Genomic DNA, 19,093 nt, shown 5'->3' on the forward strand with positions numbered 1-19,093 from the left:
TTCAGTTGTGAAAGTTATTACTTCTGCTATTGAATGTGTTATCGAATCTGATGTGAGACGAAAAAGAAAAATTTAATTCGAAACTGAAAATGATGTTAAATTTCCGAGAAATATGTCGGTTATGTATGGTAAAAGAGGAAACTCTATCACCTCTATTCTGCGAACAAGTTCCAGATACAGTAACCTCACTTTCTGCTAAAATAATGAGTTTTGTTCCAGTTCTTAAGGTTTGTTGGATTTAAGAACATATTGTCTGCATAAGAGGAGACGGTTTTTTTAGGTGAAATATACATTCTGAAATGAATTTCCAGCCATAGCTGGAATGTATTTGTTGTTTGTATATTTAGAATGGGCCTAACGATCTTGATTGTGAAAGCTGTATCTTATTTAATATGAACTAAATCCAAAATGTTTAGTCTCACTAAATAGACTTCTGGATACAGGTTTTGTAAAGTTCTGTAGGAGGCAAGTTTTCTTTCAGCTTTGTGCAGATGATGGTCTGCCAGGCCAGGTGTGTCAGCGATGTTCTCAACTGGTAGACTTATCATATAAATTCAAACTGCAGTGCGAAAGTTCAGATGCCAAATTACGACAGCATCTGACGTCTCATTCAATTCAGGTAATTTTAATATGACACGTAAGTGACCAATTTTATATAGCTATGAATGTGTGGATAATATAATTTTTCTCTTTCTAGGACAGCAAGGATGAATTCATGCATTCTGTCTTCACAGATGACAATGAAAGTGACTGGTGTTACACAACTGTGAAAATTGAAGTAACCGAGGACATTTATGGTGATGACTGTGTCAACCAGTCAGAAAATGACAGGGAAAGCAGGTTGGCATGTACTGATTATAAATACTAGTTTGTCTTCTTTAAACTTTGTTTGCTTTAATTCAAAGTCCTGGGTGTTGTCATGGCTTTACCCAGTCCCTCTAGGCAAATGCTAGGATAGATAAATAAGCAAAGAGAAATATAAAAAAATATTCATTACAGTTTGTGGCCTGTGGTTCCTGCCCAGGGAGACTCTGACAATGAGTGGAAAAATATTGAACCTGATTCTTCAGTAAAAACAGAAAAGATTTCTTCAGAAGATGAGACAAAAATATGTGTAAATCATACAGCTGCCAAGAAGAGTATTAAAAATAGCCCGAAAAGGGATTCATTTGAAAAAGTAAGAAGGAAATGTAAAGGTGTGCTTTCTTCAAATAAAAGTGATACAAACAATGTTGAAACTATGAAACTGAAGAATTCTGGTAGAAATGGAAAATCTTCAGTGATGACTGATTCTGTGCAAGATGAAGTAAAAGAAAAGGGACCTCTGAAAAGGACAAAGCCAAGGGCAGGAGGAGAAAAGAAAGGATATCTTTGTCAGGATTGTGGTAAAAATTTTTCTTATGAGCAACATTTATTATTGCATCGTAGGACCCACACCGGTGAGAAACCGTTCTCATGTTCTGTGTGTGGTGAATGCTTTAGTGTGAACAGTAATCTCAATAAACATATGAGAACACACACAGGAGAAAAACCATTTCTTTGCACTGTTTGTGGTAAGAAATTCAGTAGAAGTGATACATTGACAAAACACATGAGATCTCACACAGGAGAAAAGCCATTTCATTGCGCCGTCTGTGGGAATAATTTTGGTCGCAGGAGTGTTCTTACAAATCATATGAGAACTCATTCAGGGGAGAAGCCATATTTATGTACAGAATGCGGACAAAGGTTTGCGCAAAGTTACGATCTTACCAAACACACGAGGTCACATACCGGAGAGAAACCATACCGGTGTACGATGTGTAGAATGAACTTTGGTCAAAGGAACAGTCTAACAAAACATATGAAGAGTCACCCAGAAGTGCCGTTTCCTTGCATAGATTTTTCCAAAGGGCTGTCATACAAGATAGAAACAACTAGTATGTTGCCCCATTCACAACAAATAAAGCTGTTGACACATTCATATAAATATTAGTGTTTATGGGGCAGATAACATATATCAGCTATGCATCATGGCTTACACATGGTCTAGCTGGCTGTGCACCATAGTAATATACTGCTAAACCTGGAATTGCAGCCTGACTGTCAATCCATTGTATACTGTTTAAATCCCCTATGTCTGTACACTGAAGGTTCATTTGTGTGGTGATTTCACTGTGTGTTTATAATTTTCATAATATTGTAAAAACTTGTGAACTTTAATTATTCTGATTATCAGCCTGAACCTAAGCAATCTTATGTAAACATTATTTCTGTATTCAGGTCTGTGGCCTCAGAATGTGCTTACAGTATATTAATACATTGTTGGGCAGTACAAATTCTGCATCTTGGTATGACAATTAAACCTTTATCAGTGTTGTCACAATTTATGCATAGTGCAGTTGGGCATGTGTTGCAGCACCTTACTGCTAAATGTTAAACATATTTATGTTATCACTATGAATCTAGGGGGAAGGGAAGAGGAAGCAGACAGAACTGGGATTCTGCAGTACATTGTAAGGTAATGTCATATATATACTTCACTAGGGAATAAAAAATTGATTTTTTGAATGGAATATAAAGGACACACTCAAACCTGCTGAAATTGTATATACTGTTGAGTAACAACATTCCTGGGTGATTTTACAGCAAATACTTTGTTCATTCCCAGATTAAACTGAGAATTATTCTGGTGACTTGTGCAATTCAAACTGTAAAATCAGATGTAAGAGAAGGCTGTATGTATGTGATGCTGATTCTCCAGTTTCTAAACACATTTCACAGATCATTTAAATGCTTATTTTTTTGTTAAGTTGGCACATTTGGACCTATTATACAGATTTCCTAAGATAATGCAATATTTTCCTTGTTATCACTGAATAAATAGGCACTGTGTTAAGACATCCAGTATAATTTTATAATATAGTCCATGTCTTTCAAAATGTCAGCATTTCATAGTGTATATGGTGTACAAATATTCAAAAATTCAAGATGGAATGTTTATACAACAGAAAATTCACTAATAGAAACAATCATACCACAAAAATACATGTGTGTGAACTCTTACTATTTGGCAAGCATACAGTAACAGTATTACTATTCTTAGAAGTAATGGCCTACAAGCCAACTTTCAAATATATATTTGGTTGTTAAATTATCAAACAAAAACTTACATAAAAGATATAATAATTCATTCACCGTCCATACACAAACTTAAAATGTTGTTAAAATTTACTTAAAATTACATAAAATTACAACATTTTTTTAGAATTAGATCTTGATACATTTCACATTTGACGACATGTTTCGGTGTATTACACCATCATCAGGTCAATCAATTTAAAAACTGTTTTAAAAACTGTTGTACATCCTGCTCCGCGTATATTGATACGTTTGACTGTTTTGATTTTCTTCCTTTTTAATGCTTGGATGTTTATATCTGTAAAATTAATTTTCAAATCATGATTTTTGGAATTGACATAGGAAATATAATAATTTACAAATTTAAAACTTAATATTTAAAGGGTTATTACCGTAATATAACGTAATACAATGTAGAAGAATCATAATATAGTAGTAGAAGGTAGTAAACATACCGGGTTGTAAGTGATGCGTTGTACGTCCGATATTATGGGGCTGTAGATTGCAACTGAGCTGTGTGTGTTGTGTGTGGCTATATATATTGAGTGAAAGTTGTTCAGGTGGTTGGGTCGATGGACTGTAGAATATTAAATATTGGGTTGTTTGCGTAGATGTTGCTGTTGTTTAATGCTATATTTTGTTTATGTGTTCTTTGTATATGATATTTCTCTATTGTGTCTCTGTGTCGTTTGTTTTGTACTATTTTTATAATGTCCATTGTTTGTTCTATTTTGTTGTATGCATGTCCCGTGTTTTTAAAACAGTTTTTAAATTGATTGACCTGATGATGGTGTAATACACCGAAACATGTCGTCAAATGTGAAATGTATCAAGATCTAATTCTAAAAAATGTTGTAATTTTATGTAATTTTAAGTAAATTTTAACAACATTTTAAGTTTGTGTATGGACGGTGAATGAATTATTATATTGATTAAACACAAACATGACGCAGTTAAGATATAAATTACATAAAAGAAATTAATGGAACACATCAAAATACATGTGCAAAACTTCACGTTGTGTCCCCGAGATTAAATATGCATTCAGCTCTTAAAAACCAAACTACAGTGATTTATATAGGGATTTTTTGCCTTACACTCTTCACCATATGTTCTTACTGCTGGTAACTCAACATATTTTGATCTGCTGTAACTGGAATTATCTTCTTCCTGGAACCAATAAAATAATGAATCATTTCCAAGTAAACAATTACTACATTTTATCCTCATTAGTAAAGGAAAGTAATACAATAAATATTTTCTACATGAAACCTAAAGTAATTAGCAATGAGATAAATCAAATCAAAACACTTTGCATGGTATGCATTTCCTTCATGCCTGAATGGTCCTGGTCATTTTTTGAAACCAATTTATTTTGTATTGATCCTCAAATGACATAAAACATTTAAAAGGAACCTTACTGTGGAGCCCGGTGACACTGAAGTTTACACACCCCATACATACAAAACCAATAAAATTGTTGTGAAATCAAATTATGCAGAGTTCTAGAGTCTGGCATGGCAATCTCATTAGCAGAATCTTCTATCATGCTTATATTGCGGGAAGCCTTGATCTGTTGGTACAAAACATTTTTAAACACAAAATACTGTTCAGTGTTACTCCAAGCAATGATGCAAAGCATTTTCAATGCATACAGTTTAGGTTAACAATCGAGAACACACATGAACCAGAATCCTGGATATGTGTATCAAAACAGCACACTCATTTCATCTCATTACTTGAAAGTGGTCTCTAACATAAACACTATACAAGAAAATTGTGACACTTCTAACCAATACTATTTCAATCTTTGTACTCAGGGCAGCTGGCCAGACTTTAACTCTATAGAGTCAGCAGCAGTATGCTGGTGTAAAACACAGCAAGTTACACTGTGTGCATAACTCATGAAGTAGTTTCAAAACAAAGGAAAGTATACAGGATGGCAAGTTTTCAGACTGAATAACAAGAATTTGCAGAATATATTACTCTGCTATTGTAAAACTCCAGGAACTGTCCTGTGGAACATAATTTGGGAATCACATTTCCAGAGTAAGGAATAAACTACAGTGTGTGATGTCGCATTGAATTTATAACTGAAATTATATACTGTTAACTGATGACAATGAAAAATAAAAATGGCCATCTTCTGGGTTGTACTGTTGCTATAAACCAGCAGGCAGCCATTGTCATAATCACTACTGTGAGAACCTCATACCTGAAAATGAAAAACTTTTAATGACTTCTTACCAGTGCGCATCCTTATGTCTTTTAAGAGTACTACACTCACTGAAACTCTTCCCGCAATTCGTACAAGAAAACGGCTTTTCTCCCGTATGCGTTCTCATGTGCCTCTTTAGTGTTCCACACTCACCAAAGCTTCGGTCACACTGATTACATGAAAACGGTTTCTCTCCAGTGTGTGTCCTCGTATGTCTCTTTAAAGCCCCACACTCACTAAAACTTTTACCACACTGATTACAAGAAAATGGTTTTTCTCCAGTATGTGTCCTTGTATGTCTCTTTAGGGTTCCACATTCACCAAAGCTCTTCCCACATTGTTGACACGTAAATGGCTTTTCACCTGTATGAATCCTCAAATGTCGTTTTAACGTTCCACAATCAATAAAGCTCTTTCCGCATTGAGTACAAGGAAATGGTTTCTCCCCTGTGTGTGTTCTCATATGCCTCTTTAGTGTACCACACTCTCCAAAGCTTTTCCCACATTGAGTACATGAAAACGGTTTTTCTCCCGTGTGTGTTCTCATATGTCTCTTAAGAGTACCGCATTCTCCAAAACTCTTTCCACATTGGTTACATGATGTGTGCATCATGATGCACTTTGTTCATAAATTACACTATTTCCACAAAAAATATGGCAATAAGTGTCAAATAGGTAAACATATGTTGTATTAACTACTGAAGCTTTGTCAAACATACTACAAATGGGTTACATAATTGCTTTTAGCAAATGAACAGAAATAGTTTTTATTCCAATTACTAGAGGACATTTGACCAACTGATCTCCAGTGTATCTTCAGTTTGACCTGCAAACACACAAAATAATCACTTTATCATAATTCTGAAGTTTCCGTGAGAATAGGATTCAGTTTTTTGGATGTGATCTATTCAAATGTGTGTCTGTCATGCTGAGTTATGAAGATTTCTGTCTTCTGGGTTATTGCGCTGTGTAGTCTGGTCGATGTTAACATCGACCAGACTACACAGCGCAATAACCCAGAAGACAGAAATCTTCATATTCACCGCTGTGAGAACCTCAAGTCTTACATGCTGAGTTATGTCCAGTACAATTTTATGTTGTATAAAGCAGGGTTGCAACTATGTCTCTGTCTCAAGTATTATCTGAAGACCATACTGTCACTGGTGGTGTTAGGCTTACAGATAATCACTGTCTTAAGTCATAAGTCCTAGCATCTTCTTATGACCAACCATCACACCATTCTATGACAATACACAGAGAGAGAATTTCTATCTTTATTTATGTGAACAGTACAGAATTTATAAAATTATGCCAGACAGATGTCAGAAACCTTAACAGCATAGTTATTTTATGGGTCACACTTATTTAAATTTTATGGGATATTTCAAAGCAATCATAATTACAAAAAATATATGGAATGTGTCCATTTCTTAAACTGATTGTGCAGCAGGGTTGACATTTATGGCATTTGCTACATATAAATAAAAATAATTGTTTTATATGTGTAACCAATTAAAAAGGACTACAAAATGTGGTAAGATGCATGACATAAGGTCTATCTGAGAAGCTGAACAAACAATAATCAAAATATAAATCACATAGTTACTCCTGACATACTTGAACATAAGAAGAATTACATGTTTCGTGTACATAATGTAACCGAAAATGTTTCTATTACTAATATTAGTACCAGAATAATTCACAATACCTGCATGAAGAGTGCCATTCCCTCATATATCATCTGTTTGTGAGAATACTGACAGAAATATAAACAGGTCCTAAAATCTTTTGGTCAAAAACGAATATTTGTTGCGGCACGGCTTTCTAGATTGACGATCAGTTTAATTGGTACTAATTTTTGAACATAATTTGTAGATCGGAAAACCATATTTCATTATAAGTTTAACAAATTATTCACAGTGCTTACAGAGGAAACAAAAATAGATGCAGATCAAATATGTATCCGACCTTATCCAAACGCAGGTAAACACAAAATAATCTATTGCAAGCAGCTGCCATCTGTGTCACTCATATGAAACCAAACCGATGACGTATTTGTCGTTGCTGCTCTCATCTATCAGATTTCATACGAACCATTTGTGCCGTAATTGCCCGTCAAGAATGATAGGAGAATCTACAGAATGTTTTCTAAGCAAAATTTAGCTGCCATTTCTCACCTATGTTTTTGGTAGAGGCCTTGCGATAGGCTGATCTGATCACTCGTCCAAGAAGTTCCTATCAAATGTATAAAAAACTAAATAGATCAAGAAACGCGTAGGATCTGAAGCTTTCACGGCGACTAAGTATAATAAATTCTTCTCGGGCTACAACTACAGTACCCTGAGGACCAGGACAAAGATGGTTCTCGAAACGTTGGTGTTTTCTTCATTAAGCCACCTTACACGTCTTGTAGCTTGATAAGAATTAATTATAGGTCAAGAAATTTCCGAAAGGAGGCGGCCAAGACCCACAGTGGGTTGCAGAACCACAGGAAGAAGAAAAAGAATGTTATGAACATATATCGAGATTTTAATAACTGTGCTGCGTTGTAGTGCATGCACATAATGTCTACCTAAACAGCATTATCTTCGCAACTGTTATAATATATACCATAATGGCTATCCAGACAATCCGAACTTAAGTGATGTAAGGACTATACTTTTTGTTAAAAGTATAAAGCCCATACACCCATGTGCTCAGATATTTGTAATATATGTTTGATTACGTTTACCAATAACTGACTAAGCAACTAACTAATTAATGAACTGACTCCATGATGTGGAATCCTTCTTAGAAGCTAACAGTCAACCAGCTACGTAGAAAGCTCCCCTCTTTTCCGCATTTTATTTAACCAGAAATTCTATCACCATGTTCATTAGAACCTGCTACTGGTCCCTATCCTAAGCCAAATTAATCAAATCCAGACTTCATTTTAATATCAACTTCTCATCTAATCCTATGTCTCCAAAGTGATGTATTATCTTCAGATTTTGCAGCCAAAATTTTGTATGTATTTTCCATGTCTTCCAGTTGTTATACCTGCCTCATCCATCTCACCCTCTTTTGATTTAATTATCCTGTGTAAATAAATACCCTATGATCACGGTCCTTACGCGTGATAATGTTTACAATACATTCTGTCAGCCATTCACACAGTGATAATTCTAAACTCCTTCCGGAACAAACTAGATAAAATATTTAATAATATGGTATCAGCGGCTACGAAAGTGTACATTTTGTGAAATCGATAAGATCACGATATTTACAGAGCGAACACATTTATCTCTCTGTATACGCATTCTGTTATGTAACCTCTATACTCCTGTCTATAAATGACGTCTCCAATTTTATTGCCTTCCGATTCCTCCCCAAGCTCGCGAGCACGCACACACAGAATTTTAAAATGTTTGTATGTAAGCTAAATAATATTAAAGAAAGACATTTAAAACTAAATACGCAAAACACAGCATTTAGACTTCAAGTTCTACCGCAAAGAATTTTTAGGAGAGCTTTATTTTTAGCGAATATTTTCGATTATGCATTTACTCTAAATTAAAAAAAAATCTACAGTCCTATCTATTTACAGTACGTATTATAATTACTGCTAAATACTTTGTAGTAACATAGTTAAAGATTTATTTACACACACACATTGCAAGAGAAATAAAATTTATGTGTGAACGAGAGAATGTACATTCATGTGCAATTATGTGTTGCTGATATTTCGAAAGTTATGTGTATGAAAATTTGCATTAGTGCAACTTTTATAGGCTAGACGTAACTCGTCTCTCTCACAACGATATTAATTTAAGAATTCTTGTTTCCTATGAGACGCCTGTACTTGAAAGATTTCTTCTCTGATTTCAAATCTGCAATCGGATCTATAAGGAAGTTATATTACAGTGCAGAGAAGCAGATAATTTGAGCTCAAAGATGTTCAGCTGACGACTTCTGATCAAAGAAGGAAAGTAGGTAATACGAGTTGAAAAATAAAGGAGCAAATACGTGCCATATCCTGTATTTAGGATTTTGCGTACTTCATTGTTCTTCAGGTATATTTATTGAAACTGCAATTTAGCTTACTATAACCGTAAGATCACCATGACAAATATATTTGTGCTCTTACAAGTGTAAAGGGACTTAAGAATTACTCTGGTGGGTTCAGTCCGTCGACCACGTATTAAATCCTTAAGAGAGTGGCTAGATTTATTTTTTAAGATTGCCCTTGAAAACCTTTATTTGAGTATACTGATAATGCCAGAGCATGTAGACATTATAAAAAAATTCAAAACCCGATTCTCTATCCCTCGCTTCGTAATCTCGCCAGAAGTTTGTTTTTCTTCAGATATGAACATTCAGAAGCTACTATATGTGTGTTCATTCTTATAAATTATAGCCAGAAAATGATACAGAGGTAAACACTGACAGGAAGTAGACAGATTCAGGTAAGTTCATGAGCTTGATCCTAACATTCATAAGCTTATAGCATAACGTGGCACGTCTAAACATTCTTAAACTCAATGTGCCTTTCAAGTTGACTGTCTGGATGTTAGAAACTTTTTTAAGTTAGGGTTTTATGAGATTTGAAATGAAGATTTTTTATTTAATCCATTCTTTTCGGCTAACTAAATGAGCCAGCATAAGGATCCGCCCGTCACTACGTCACCATTTGAGGTACTTTCAGTTGTAGTTTTTCACGGAGCAATTTTTTTTTTGAAATTATACGTTTCATAACTTCTAAGTGGTAAGCCTTAGAAAATGGCAAGGAATAATCAGTTTCAACAGGCCCGTAAATACATTCCTGAATTTATGCTGAGTCTAGAATATGTAGAAGGAAATTCTATTCCCTAAATATGTCGGGGGTAAAAATATAAGTGAACAAAGATTATTATTTTCACTAATTACCGAATATCTAATATTAGCCACAGAGTGTTCAGAAAACCGATGAAAAGAAATTAAAGTTAAATTAAACCGTGAAATAAAAAATAATAACCAAAAATTATCTTGTAAACTTTTCAACGAACATAACTAAATTATGAAGTTATAATAAGCCACAAGGCACTGAAAATATGATGATGGGATATTTCTTAAGATAACATAACATATGTAACATGCCTACAAATTGTAGAACAATTATAAATATTGTATTTAAAAGTGTGTGAGAAGAAGTGGTCGTGTGATACCAGAAGTGTTGTATTAGCAATTGCTTGAACAACCAACGTAAAAAGTTATAACATCAGGCAAAATCAACTTTTGCTAGAAGGTCTATGAATAACCTATTAAGTTACGTGACTAATAAAATATTATGTTGACATGTCTGAAAACAGACAGCTTCGTGTGTGATACACAAAATGGCACCCAGGAACGAAGAGGAGCGTTTCCCATTGTGGTGGAATCCTGTTCTTCGCGAAGCACCGCCTAAGTCCGCAGAGCTGTTCCTTAAGGACAAACAGAGGGATGACGGTGCCGAGGGGCTATGGCGCGTCCACGATGGTCTCTATGACATTTCCTCCTTCATAGACAACCATCCAGGTGGCTCAGAATGGTTACGACTCACCAAGGTTAGCAACAAATGCAATTTATCTGTTTAAAAATCCTTGTGCATTTACAAGTCAAGTGTATAACCTAAAGCGTGTTGTGTTATCCCAAATGCATATATTTTATTTTTTTATTGATTACATTGAGCCTATGTTAATATGTTTTCATCGTTCTTGTCTCACCGATGTTAGGGGACAGATATCACGGAAGCGTTCGAAGCTCACCACACTACAACTGCAGCAGCTCATATGTTGGAACTTTTTTATGTGAGGCGAGCCTCTACGCCACGAAACTCACCCTACACTTTCCACAAGGTAATAAATATTGCTTCGTGATTATAAACTATTTACTCAGGTGTTCATCTGTTTCTGCATACCATTCGCCTTTCCTCACCTTGCCTGTATCGAAGAGGTTGAAATCTACTCTATTGAATAGTGGTTAATATGCTTCCTTACTGTCGTCGAGTTATTTCACGTAGCACAAGTAACATCCTTCTTCTGCACTTATATTACAAGTATCATGATGATCTGGGTTATGACATTTCGTTAGTGCCCACATGCAAGTGACAGCGTCAAAACTCAAAAGACCATCATGGATATTTTCATTGCCGTTAGAATTTCAGATTTCACGCATAAAGAATTTTAAGTAAATGGTGTGAAAGAACTTGTTTTACCATGTATTTCATGTCCGCTCGATTTGTGGTATTTTTCACATGCACCTAGACAAGAGATGTGCCATGTTTAAAAGAACTCGTCGTTACAATGTCATCCTAACACGTGCATTACGCTCACTGTTTTAATGTTGCATGCTTCAGATGGAATTCATGAGCTGTGCACATGTATTTTCTGTTCATTAGGATGGGTTTTATCGTACCCTACAACGACGAGCACGGGTTGCTCTGGCTGGAGTTCCCCGAGGCCCCAACTTCGCTTCTGCCCTTATAGCAGATTTGCTTGCTCTGGGCACGATAACGTTCTCCGTGCTGGCCGCTGCCACCAGCAGCTATTCCATGGGAACCTTGGCTGGTCTCCTTGTGGCACTGAACGTCGTCACAGCCCACAACTTCCTGCACCAGAAGGACAACTTCCGCATGTATTATTTCAACCTGTCTTTCATGTCGTTCAGGCGAGTAGTCCATGGAAATGATTGATATATTATCTGTTGTTTATTATAAACAATTTACCAAGCATTTATGAGAATTAAGTGCATATTTTAGTTTTCTAAATTATTCTAAACTTGATTTATCATGGTGTCTATGTGGTGGGTGTGCGACAAATCTAAATATATTTTTTAACGAACCGTAAATTGTAACAATTCATTTTAAAATTATCAACTCTTCTTCTCGTATTCAATTACTGCATCATGTTCAGATTTTGACTATTTTAATTAATTTCATTATTGTAAGAAACCGAAGCATCGTGTGACCAGTAATTTTTGTAATTTTTGCCAATACTTTATGAAACATTATTTTGGTTTCTGTCTTGCTGTACGTTTGTTTTAATCTTCGAAGTATGTGGGACCCAAAATTGTTAAGTTAATTCCTATTCATCAGCTGTGCACACGTTAAAAGAGGCCAGCTGACAGAACACAGATAAAATTAAAGACTTAGAGCCTACACCTAAAAATAATCGAATCGAATTTTTGGTAGTACCATTTCAGTCACGCCGGTAGGCGTGTCTCGGTTTTCTTAGCTTATTAGATATACATATCCTTCACAACATCTATAATTGCTATATGTCTGCAGATCCTCGTTTGTGGAGACGAGATGTACTATGTTAAGGTGAGTTTAGCATTAAGGCACGGTTCTCAGGTTGCTAAAAGTTAATTGTGTTTACAGAGACTGGCGAGTGGGGCACGCTATGAGCCACCACCTGTTCCCCAACTCGCTGCTCGATCTGGACATCTCCATGTTCGCTCCACTATTCCAGTACCTGCCGGACCCTTCCAAGACCTTGTGGGGCCGTTACGGCCCCTGGATCTACAGTCCGTTTATCTACAGCATCATGTTTCACGGACACATGTTTCTCAGGTAAGCCTTAACCCTAGACCTCGATTCCCTGTCGCCTATGTATCTATCTATTCGTCTTCTGATTAAATTACGTCACTAAAGGACACATTTTAGAAAAATTTGGTTTGAATTTTATGACTCTGGAGGCCAGCTTATCTTTGTACTTTGCAACTCCCTGTGACACACTGTTACTTTTTCGCTAGCGTGTCATCTCAGAGGCATGGCTTCAGTCAGACAGGTTTTCTCCGCATATTTAGAATTACCCTATCCATCATCCTTCCGTCGAAACTCCACACCCATCTATCATCTCCATCATGTGTCCACAGAAACTTAGTGTTGCTACTGCTCGGTTACAAATTAAGGTTATAAATTAAAATTTTTATGAACGAAAGTTAAAAACAAAATAGCATTAGACAAAAAAATATTCTAGGCAGCCAAAAAGCATTCTGTCATAGCATAGGCCTGATTATGGAAGAACGCTGGGTATCATATGAGGCAGTAAAAGCTAAATGCAACATACTGGTTGACTGATGATTTGTAAGAGTAATATTCCCAGAAAATCTGTTTCACAGACACATTGTCCACTATAAATTCCACGTTTAATATCTTGACATTGAACCCAGGCCTTAGTAATTAGAAGTCATTGCACCATGTGGCTTTGTAGCGCGGTCTCCACATTAAGAAAATATTTACGCTTCTTTATGTCGTATTTTTAAATTCATAAAAATACTTTTCTATTAATATTATACAAAACCTGTTCAAATTTTCTGTACCATTTTCATGACAAAATCACTTTTTATACAAAGACGTGATATATATACAGTTTGATGCGGTTTATGGAGTATGTGTGTGTTATATAGGCCTATACATATTGTAAACACCAGACACTAAACATCTTGTTCTATTTTAAACAGTCAAATATTTATGTCAGAGTACTTTTAGCACAACTAATTTAACAGTTCTATGTGAAGAATTAAAACCAGTTAGCAAGGGTGAAATGCACGCCGTGTATATCCAGTCTGTGAATGTGTTGACACAGATTGTGGCCCTTGGCTAAGGGAAGGATTGATTCTCTACGCTTGGATGACGCTATACCTCTTGTGATCCCTGTGTCAATGATGGCGTTTGCTGGTGTGAGCCCCGGGGATGCGTTCTGGATGTGGATGTGGGTCACAGTAACCTCAAGCCTCTTCTTCCACATCATTGCCTTCAATGGAGCTCATCACCATCCTGAGATATTCCACGAGGGGGACGCCCCCAGGTATTCTGTGTTTCTGTGTCTCATTCGTTTCCGTAGTAGAATGTTCAGAATCATTCTACTGGTAATTACTTTTAAATTGTTACAGCATAACCGCTAACGTATTAATAGATCATGAACTCGTTTATCTTTCACACATGTTATTTTTGTTGGACTTAAACCACTTATAAATCAACAACATAAAAAATACATACTGCATAAACTGTTCACAAAAGTTAGAAAATGCGTCCTCTATAAATATGCGATGGTTACTCTGACTTCAGTAGACGAAAAGCGTGAATTTTGGATTTGTAAAGATCCATTTCAGATCAGAATGATGCCTGACATATAGACCTAGATTTAGACGAATTGCATATTTTGCAGAGTATTACGCACTGTAACCTAAGCTACTGTTAGCGTCGTTAGCAAACTTCTGATAAACAAATCAGTAAATGAAGCAAATTGTCCCTGGGACTCATTGCACAGTGGATTATGGAAAGGATTTTAAAATTGTGAGATTTTTTGTTTTCGCGTAGTAAAGATGATGATGTTATATCTGAATAGGCCCTAAACACTATGTTAATAATTTTTCAGTGTCGAACTTTATTATTATTAAATTTATTTGATATATGTAGGTACCAAGTGATTAAATATTTGATGAACCAAAATAACCATTTATATCTGTTTGAATCTTTGTATTATGGGAAGACGAAGACTGGATTGTAATAAATTCCTTCGTATTTGGTAGGCCTGTGATCATACAGTCATGACGATTAGACATAATAACCAGTTCCTTTCTATGGTCTGAAGTGTCAGAACATACAGATTCAATTTTGTCTTAGTCACATGTGTTACGTCCACTGAGCTCTCTGTTTAGTTCATGGATGTGCCGTTGTTGCAGAGGTGACCGGGACTGGGGTCTGGCTCAGTTGGATACCGTGAGAGAGCGACCAGCGGTGAACAGTTCCTTATTTGCTGCTCTGACGAACTTTGGTTATCACGGACTGCATCATCTGTTCCCTGCCGTGGATCACAGCCGTCTTCCTATTCTCTACCCCGCACTGAAGATTACCTGCGAAGAGTTCCGTGTCAGTTTCGCAGAGTATTCACTCCTCGAGATGTACAAGGGGCAGTTTCAGCAGATTGCTAGAAACAAACCGAACCTCGTTCCGCCGGGACAAATAGACATCGGAGAAGTGACACGCCATAAATAGAGTTCCCGGAATTGGGTACGTTTGGCTTCTCCAGAATCTCTAATCACTAATGACAATAGCATTCAAGCTACAAAGAAAATTATAATTATTTGAAATGTTCTACTGAAAGAAAAGTTTAATAAAATATACTTCGTTCAAGATTTCGTGATTGATAAAATCTTGTGCTAGGTCCATTAAGCAGATCAATTTTTAGAAGCGCTAGTCTCTCCGTTAGATAAGAAATCTTCCATCTTTTATTGAATCCGAATGTTCATTATCGTGTTAACAAGAACCTATTACACTGGTCCCTATCCTGAGCCGAATTAATCCTTCATGTCCTGTTTCTAAAACGACACTTTCGATGAATTAAATAGATAACAACATATTATATGGGCCTGTGATTAGTAATAGTTATAGGCATCAGATGTGGAAGGAAGTGTGCATATGCAGCCTATTTTAAGACAATATCACGTAATTATTTTCGAGAGACTACGGAAAACATTGGAAAATATCTGTTGCATTAGTCAGTAATCTGATCTAATTTCGAAAATGGGCACCTTCGAAATATATCATTACCGCTACACCAACTCGTTCGAACAAATACGAATAATTATTGCAGCCGAGATATGAACCAAGAATTTTTTAATAAGCAGAAGCGATGGTTACTAAATCACGATAAAGCTAAGTTGCTTTCGTTGTTCCATTAGAACCATCATAACGCTTGCATATTCAGCTCTCTGGTGAATTGTCAAGACTGCCTGTACTGGCACAGATTTCGTCTATATGCGAATGAAAACTCATATGGGCTATTATAACACGAGCAAAACAGCTTCTCCATAAAACATGGCATGAAAAATTGATGGCTTGCTGCCTTCCCAACTCCATTTTGAATATATTAATACGTCACGAATATTGAACCAGTACATAGCACTTTTGCCCAATAATTAACAGAGAGCAATTTAGGTCAGAGGTGATAGGTGGACTTCATTTCGGAAAGGCATCCATATAAAATTTTATATGGTCCTAAAATTTGGTGGCTGTAGTGTGTTATTGGGACATTTCATATCGATATTATCTATTGCTTATGTTTAAGAATTTATAAATTTAAACATTATGGAGTCCGGCTTTTTCTCCGTTTTAAAGTGGAACACAAAAATAAACAGGAGATGCCTACTATGCAGCGGAACTGACACGCCTGATAGTTTTTTCGTATGAAAATGGCTGTCGACTGTCATGTTGGTCAGTGTAATCTGGAAGATATTGACCGACGATTCGGAGAGGATTATTTTTTCCATCATCAGGGCGATGCCCTCATTTTACCTGAGGTTTGCGATTCACACTGCGGTGATGCCAGTAATGGTATTTTTTGGTTTTGACGCCATATGGTCTTGCCGGTGGTTACCTACGTATCAGAGGAACGTCACCCTGAAACTGGGTGCTATACATTTCTCAGAAACTTTAGTAACTACCTGAAATACCACACGAAGTCAACCCGGAAGACCTCCATCGATATCCGGAATTTTAAACTGCTCCATACCTTGAAGGAAATCTTTCAGTAAGAGGCAGCCTTGAGGAGAAATGATTCTTGTTGAAATTACTTATGAATGTAATAATTGACGAGATGCGACGTGGGACTGAGACCTGCACTGTCTACAGTAGATCGACCTGCTCATTTTCCTGAGGGATGAGCCTGACTGCTTAATTTTACGTTCATGTTACACGTAACACGGGAGTAGTAATGGCGTCGTTAATTATTTAGTGCCCCAAGTAATTCTGTTTTGTAGAATTCTTCACTATTTTTCAATATAGCGTCAGCTTCAGGATCAGAAATTTGAAAGCAGTTGCTAGAGATGCAATACAAACCAAACGTGCTGTGTTTAGAATCAATGTGTGTTTGCTCTATAAAACATTCAGTTTATGTCTGATATCCAGGACAAATAATGCTTTTGTAAGGTTCTAGTTGAGTGCGCTTGTTTGTTGCATAATAATCATAATTTTATCAATCATAATTATCGTAATAACAAATGTGTTGGGTTGGATACTTATGACTTTATAAGAGATCCCGGTAAATAATGGTAGTGTTTTGAAATATTTTTCAACTATTTGATAAGAAACAAAATTTAAACATTTCTGCAATTTTATGTTTGTTTTCACTAACAAACTGCTTTTAATATTTAACTTCAAAACTTATATTATACAGCCTTATTCCTTATTTCTTAACTATTTCTCACCTGCAATCCAGTGGCCATTAAAATAATGTGGCAGTAGAGATTTTGCCCACATGCGTGGCTTTTAAATCCATCTACATTACCCAAGATATGTCTCTATTACGCCTAATAGGACGCATACAGAGAAATTAATTATAGCGCCCCTCATTAAGGAAGCAGAAGGGATTTAGTTGATTGTAATGCCATTGAACTCACAGAGGTGAGTATTGATTTACAAAATATAATTATTGACGGAATTGCCCTAATTCGTATCCCAGGTGGAAATTAATTGCCAGCATTATCGTTTTCACAGGATGACGTGACCGTGCATTAATGCTGCAGTGGATCCACATTTTCTGCTTATTCAGGACGTTCCGGCTATGTCCAACCGAGTCATGTCACGTGATTATTATGGTCCCACAACAACAACTTATCAGAAAGAAAACTGTCATAATCCTTTCGCAACGAGTAAACCTGAGAGATTTTGAAAAACTTTTCTCGTAGACTTTGGCGTATAGGTACCGCTGAAATGTTTTAGCAACTCTCACTGCCTGATTTTATTTCTCCTTCGGTATTTTATATCTCCGGTTTGAAAATGGAAGTAATAAGGCTGTCAGTAACAGTTTTACGTCTTCTCAAGACTGCGGGGGAAATGTAAAGAGCAAGAATTACAAATTTCTTGATGTGTATGAAATTTCCTGGTTGGAAAATATGCCGCCAGCAAGCGTATAATTAATTATTCGTACTCGCGCTGTTTTAATGAAATGTAATTTTTACTTTACTTCTTTTTAACATTAAAGGAATCGCTCCATCTAATTCTGAAGTGTCTGTCTACATTTATGGCTCTGAAAATCGAAGAGCTGAGAAAATATGGGGTTATGCATAAAAATTCTGTTATAAAACTGGCCCCATATTATAATTATTTTTCCAGCTATCAATAAATTTATCCAGTGCATTTTACACAATCATATACGTAAATAAAAACCACAAACACAGTCAAATTATTCATCTACGCCTCTGTTATGTTTCCAACATATAAATAATAATTTTGTTTATATCTTGACTAGATGGGAAACTGTTATTGTTTATCTGTGATTTGCTTCTATAAATATCCATCAGTGTTTTGATTACAATATTTTCATCATTATGCTCTGTTCACTACAATGTAAACGAAAAGAACTAACGACTTGATATGATGATTATGGGCTGTGAAATGTAGGAGACTGGAGAGAAGAGATTGCCATTTTAAGGTACTGGTAACTGCAGTGAAAAACTGAGGAAATTAACCAAAACGTAATTACGAAAGCTTGATTAATGGCGCTCGATGTGTCTCTCTGGTGGTATGTGGATCACAGTTTGGGGCTTAATACTGTGGACAATTGTACGTGATGGAACGCAGAATACGAGGCCTTATATATTGCGTAATGTGTTTAAAGTGTAAACCGTTTCCTATGGAAGAAGAATAGAATCCACTGGTCTGTTAAATACTCCCATCCTCAGTTCTCAGAATGGACAGTTCGCATAGAGCGCTTCATCAGTTCTACTCTCGCTTCGAAACAAAGGATATTTGTT

The 19,093-nt window shown here is 36.1% G+C and overlaps 3 protein-coding genes across 6 annotated transcripts; 2 read left to right on the forward strand and 1 right to left on the reverse strand.

Moving 5' to 3' along the window:
* Positions 1–89: 89 nt before the first annotated feature.
* Positions 90–2,886, forward strand: LOC110828566 (uncharacterized). The gene is made up of 4 exons (XM_022061389.2): positions 90–227; positions 482–619; positions 698–840; positions 1,000–2,886. The coding sequence occupies exons 1-4, from the start codon at positions 90–92 to the stop codon at positions 1,973–1,975; spliced, it is 1,395 nt and encodes a 464-aa protein (XP_021917081.1). The 3' UTR covers positions 1,976–2,886.
* LOC110828537 (uncharacterized) lies at positions 2,875–7,364 on the reverse strand. Of its 3 annotated transcripts, XR_002542707.2 has the most exons (4): positions 7,047–7,364; positions 5,368–6,164; positions 4,542–4,693; positions 2,875–4,290 (listed from the first exon to the last, which is right to left on the reverse strand). XR_002542707.2 is itself a non-coding variant. In XM_022061344.2 (3 exons), exons 2-3 carry the CDS (start codon positions 5,949–5,951, stop codon positions 4,236–4,238), a joined length of 639 nt encoding a protein of 212 aa, XP_021917036.1. In that variant the 5' UTR covers positions 5,952–6,164; positions 7,047–7,364; the 3' UTR covers positions 2,875–4,235. The 3 variants fall into 3 exon arrangements, 2 of the variants coding, with proteins under 2 accessions (XP_021917036.1, XP_087212497.1); XM_022061344.2 differs by lacking the exon at positions 4,542–4,693; XM_087356371.1 differs by lacking the exons at positions 5,368–6,164; positions 7,047–7,364 and having other exon boundaries at positions 4,542–4,762.
* Positions 7,365–9,674: 2,310 nt separating this feature from the next.
* On the forward strand, positions 9,675–18,480 carry LOC110828512 (cytochrome b5-related protein). Of its 2 annotated transcripts, XM_087356344.1 has the most exons (8): positions 9,675–9,783; positions 10,666–10,899; positions 11,068–11,190; positions 11,733–12,001; positions 12,714–12,905; positions 13,924–14,145; positions 15,023–15,350; positions 17,835–18,480. In XM_087356344.1, exons 2-7 carry the CDS (start codon positions 10,690–10,692, stop codon positions 15,333–15,335), a joined length of 1,329 nt encoding a protein of 442 aa, XP_087212470.1. In that variant the 5' UTR covers positions 9,675–9,783; positions 10,666–10,689; the 3' UTR covers positions 15,336–15,350; positions 17,835–18,480. The 2 variants fall into 2 exon arrangements, with proteins under 2 accessions (XP_087212470.1, XP_021916980.1); XM_022061288.2 differs by lacking the exon at positions 17,835–18,480 and having other exon boundaries at positions 9,676–9,783; positions 15,023–15,475.
* The last annotated feature ends 613 nt before the right edge of the window (positions 18,481–19,093 follow it).

This window comes from Zootermopsis nevadensis, unplaced genomic scaffold (assembly GCF_977971745.1).
Source record: "Zootermopsis nevadensis isolate Lab colony 2312 unplaced genomic scaffold, Znev_1.0 Znev_ptg000027l, whole genome shotgun sequence".
Classification (NCBI taxonomy): domain Eukaryota; kingdom Metazoa; phylum Arthropoda; class Insecta; order Blattodea; family Termopsidae; genus Zootermopsis; species Zootermopsis nevadensis.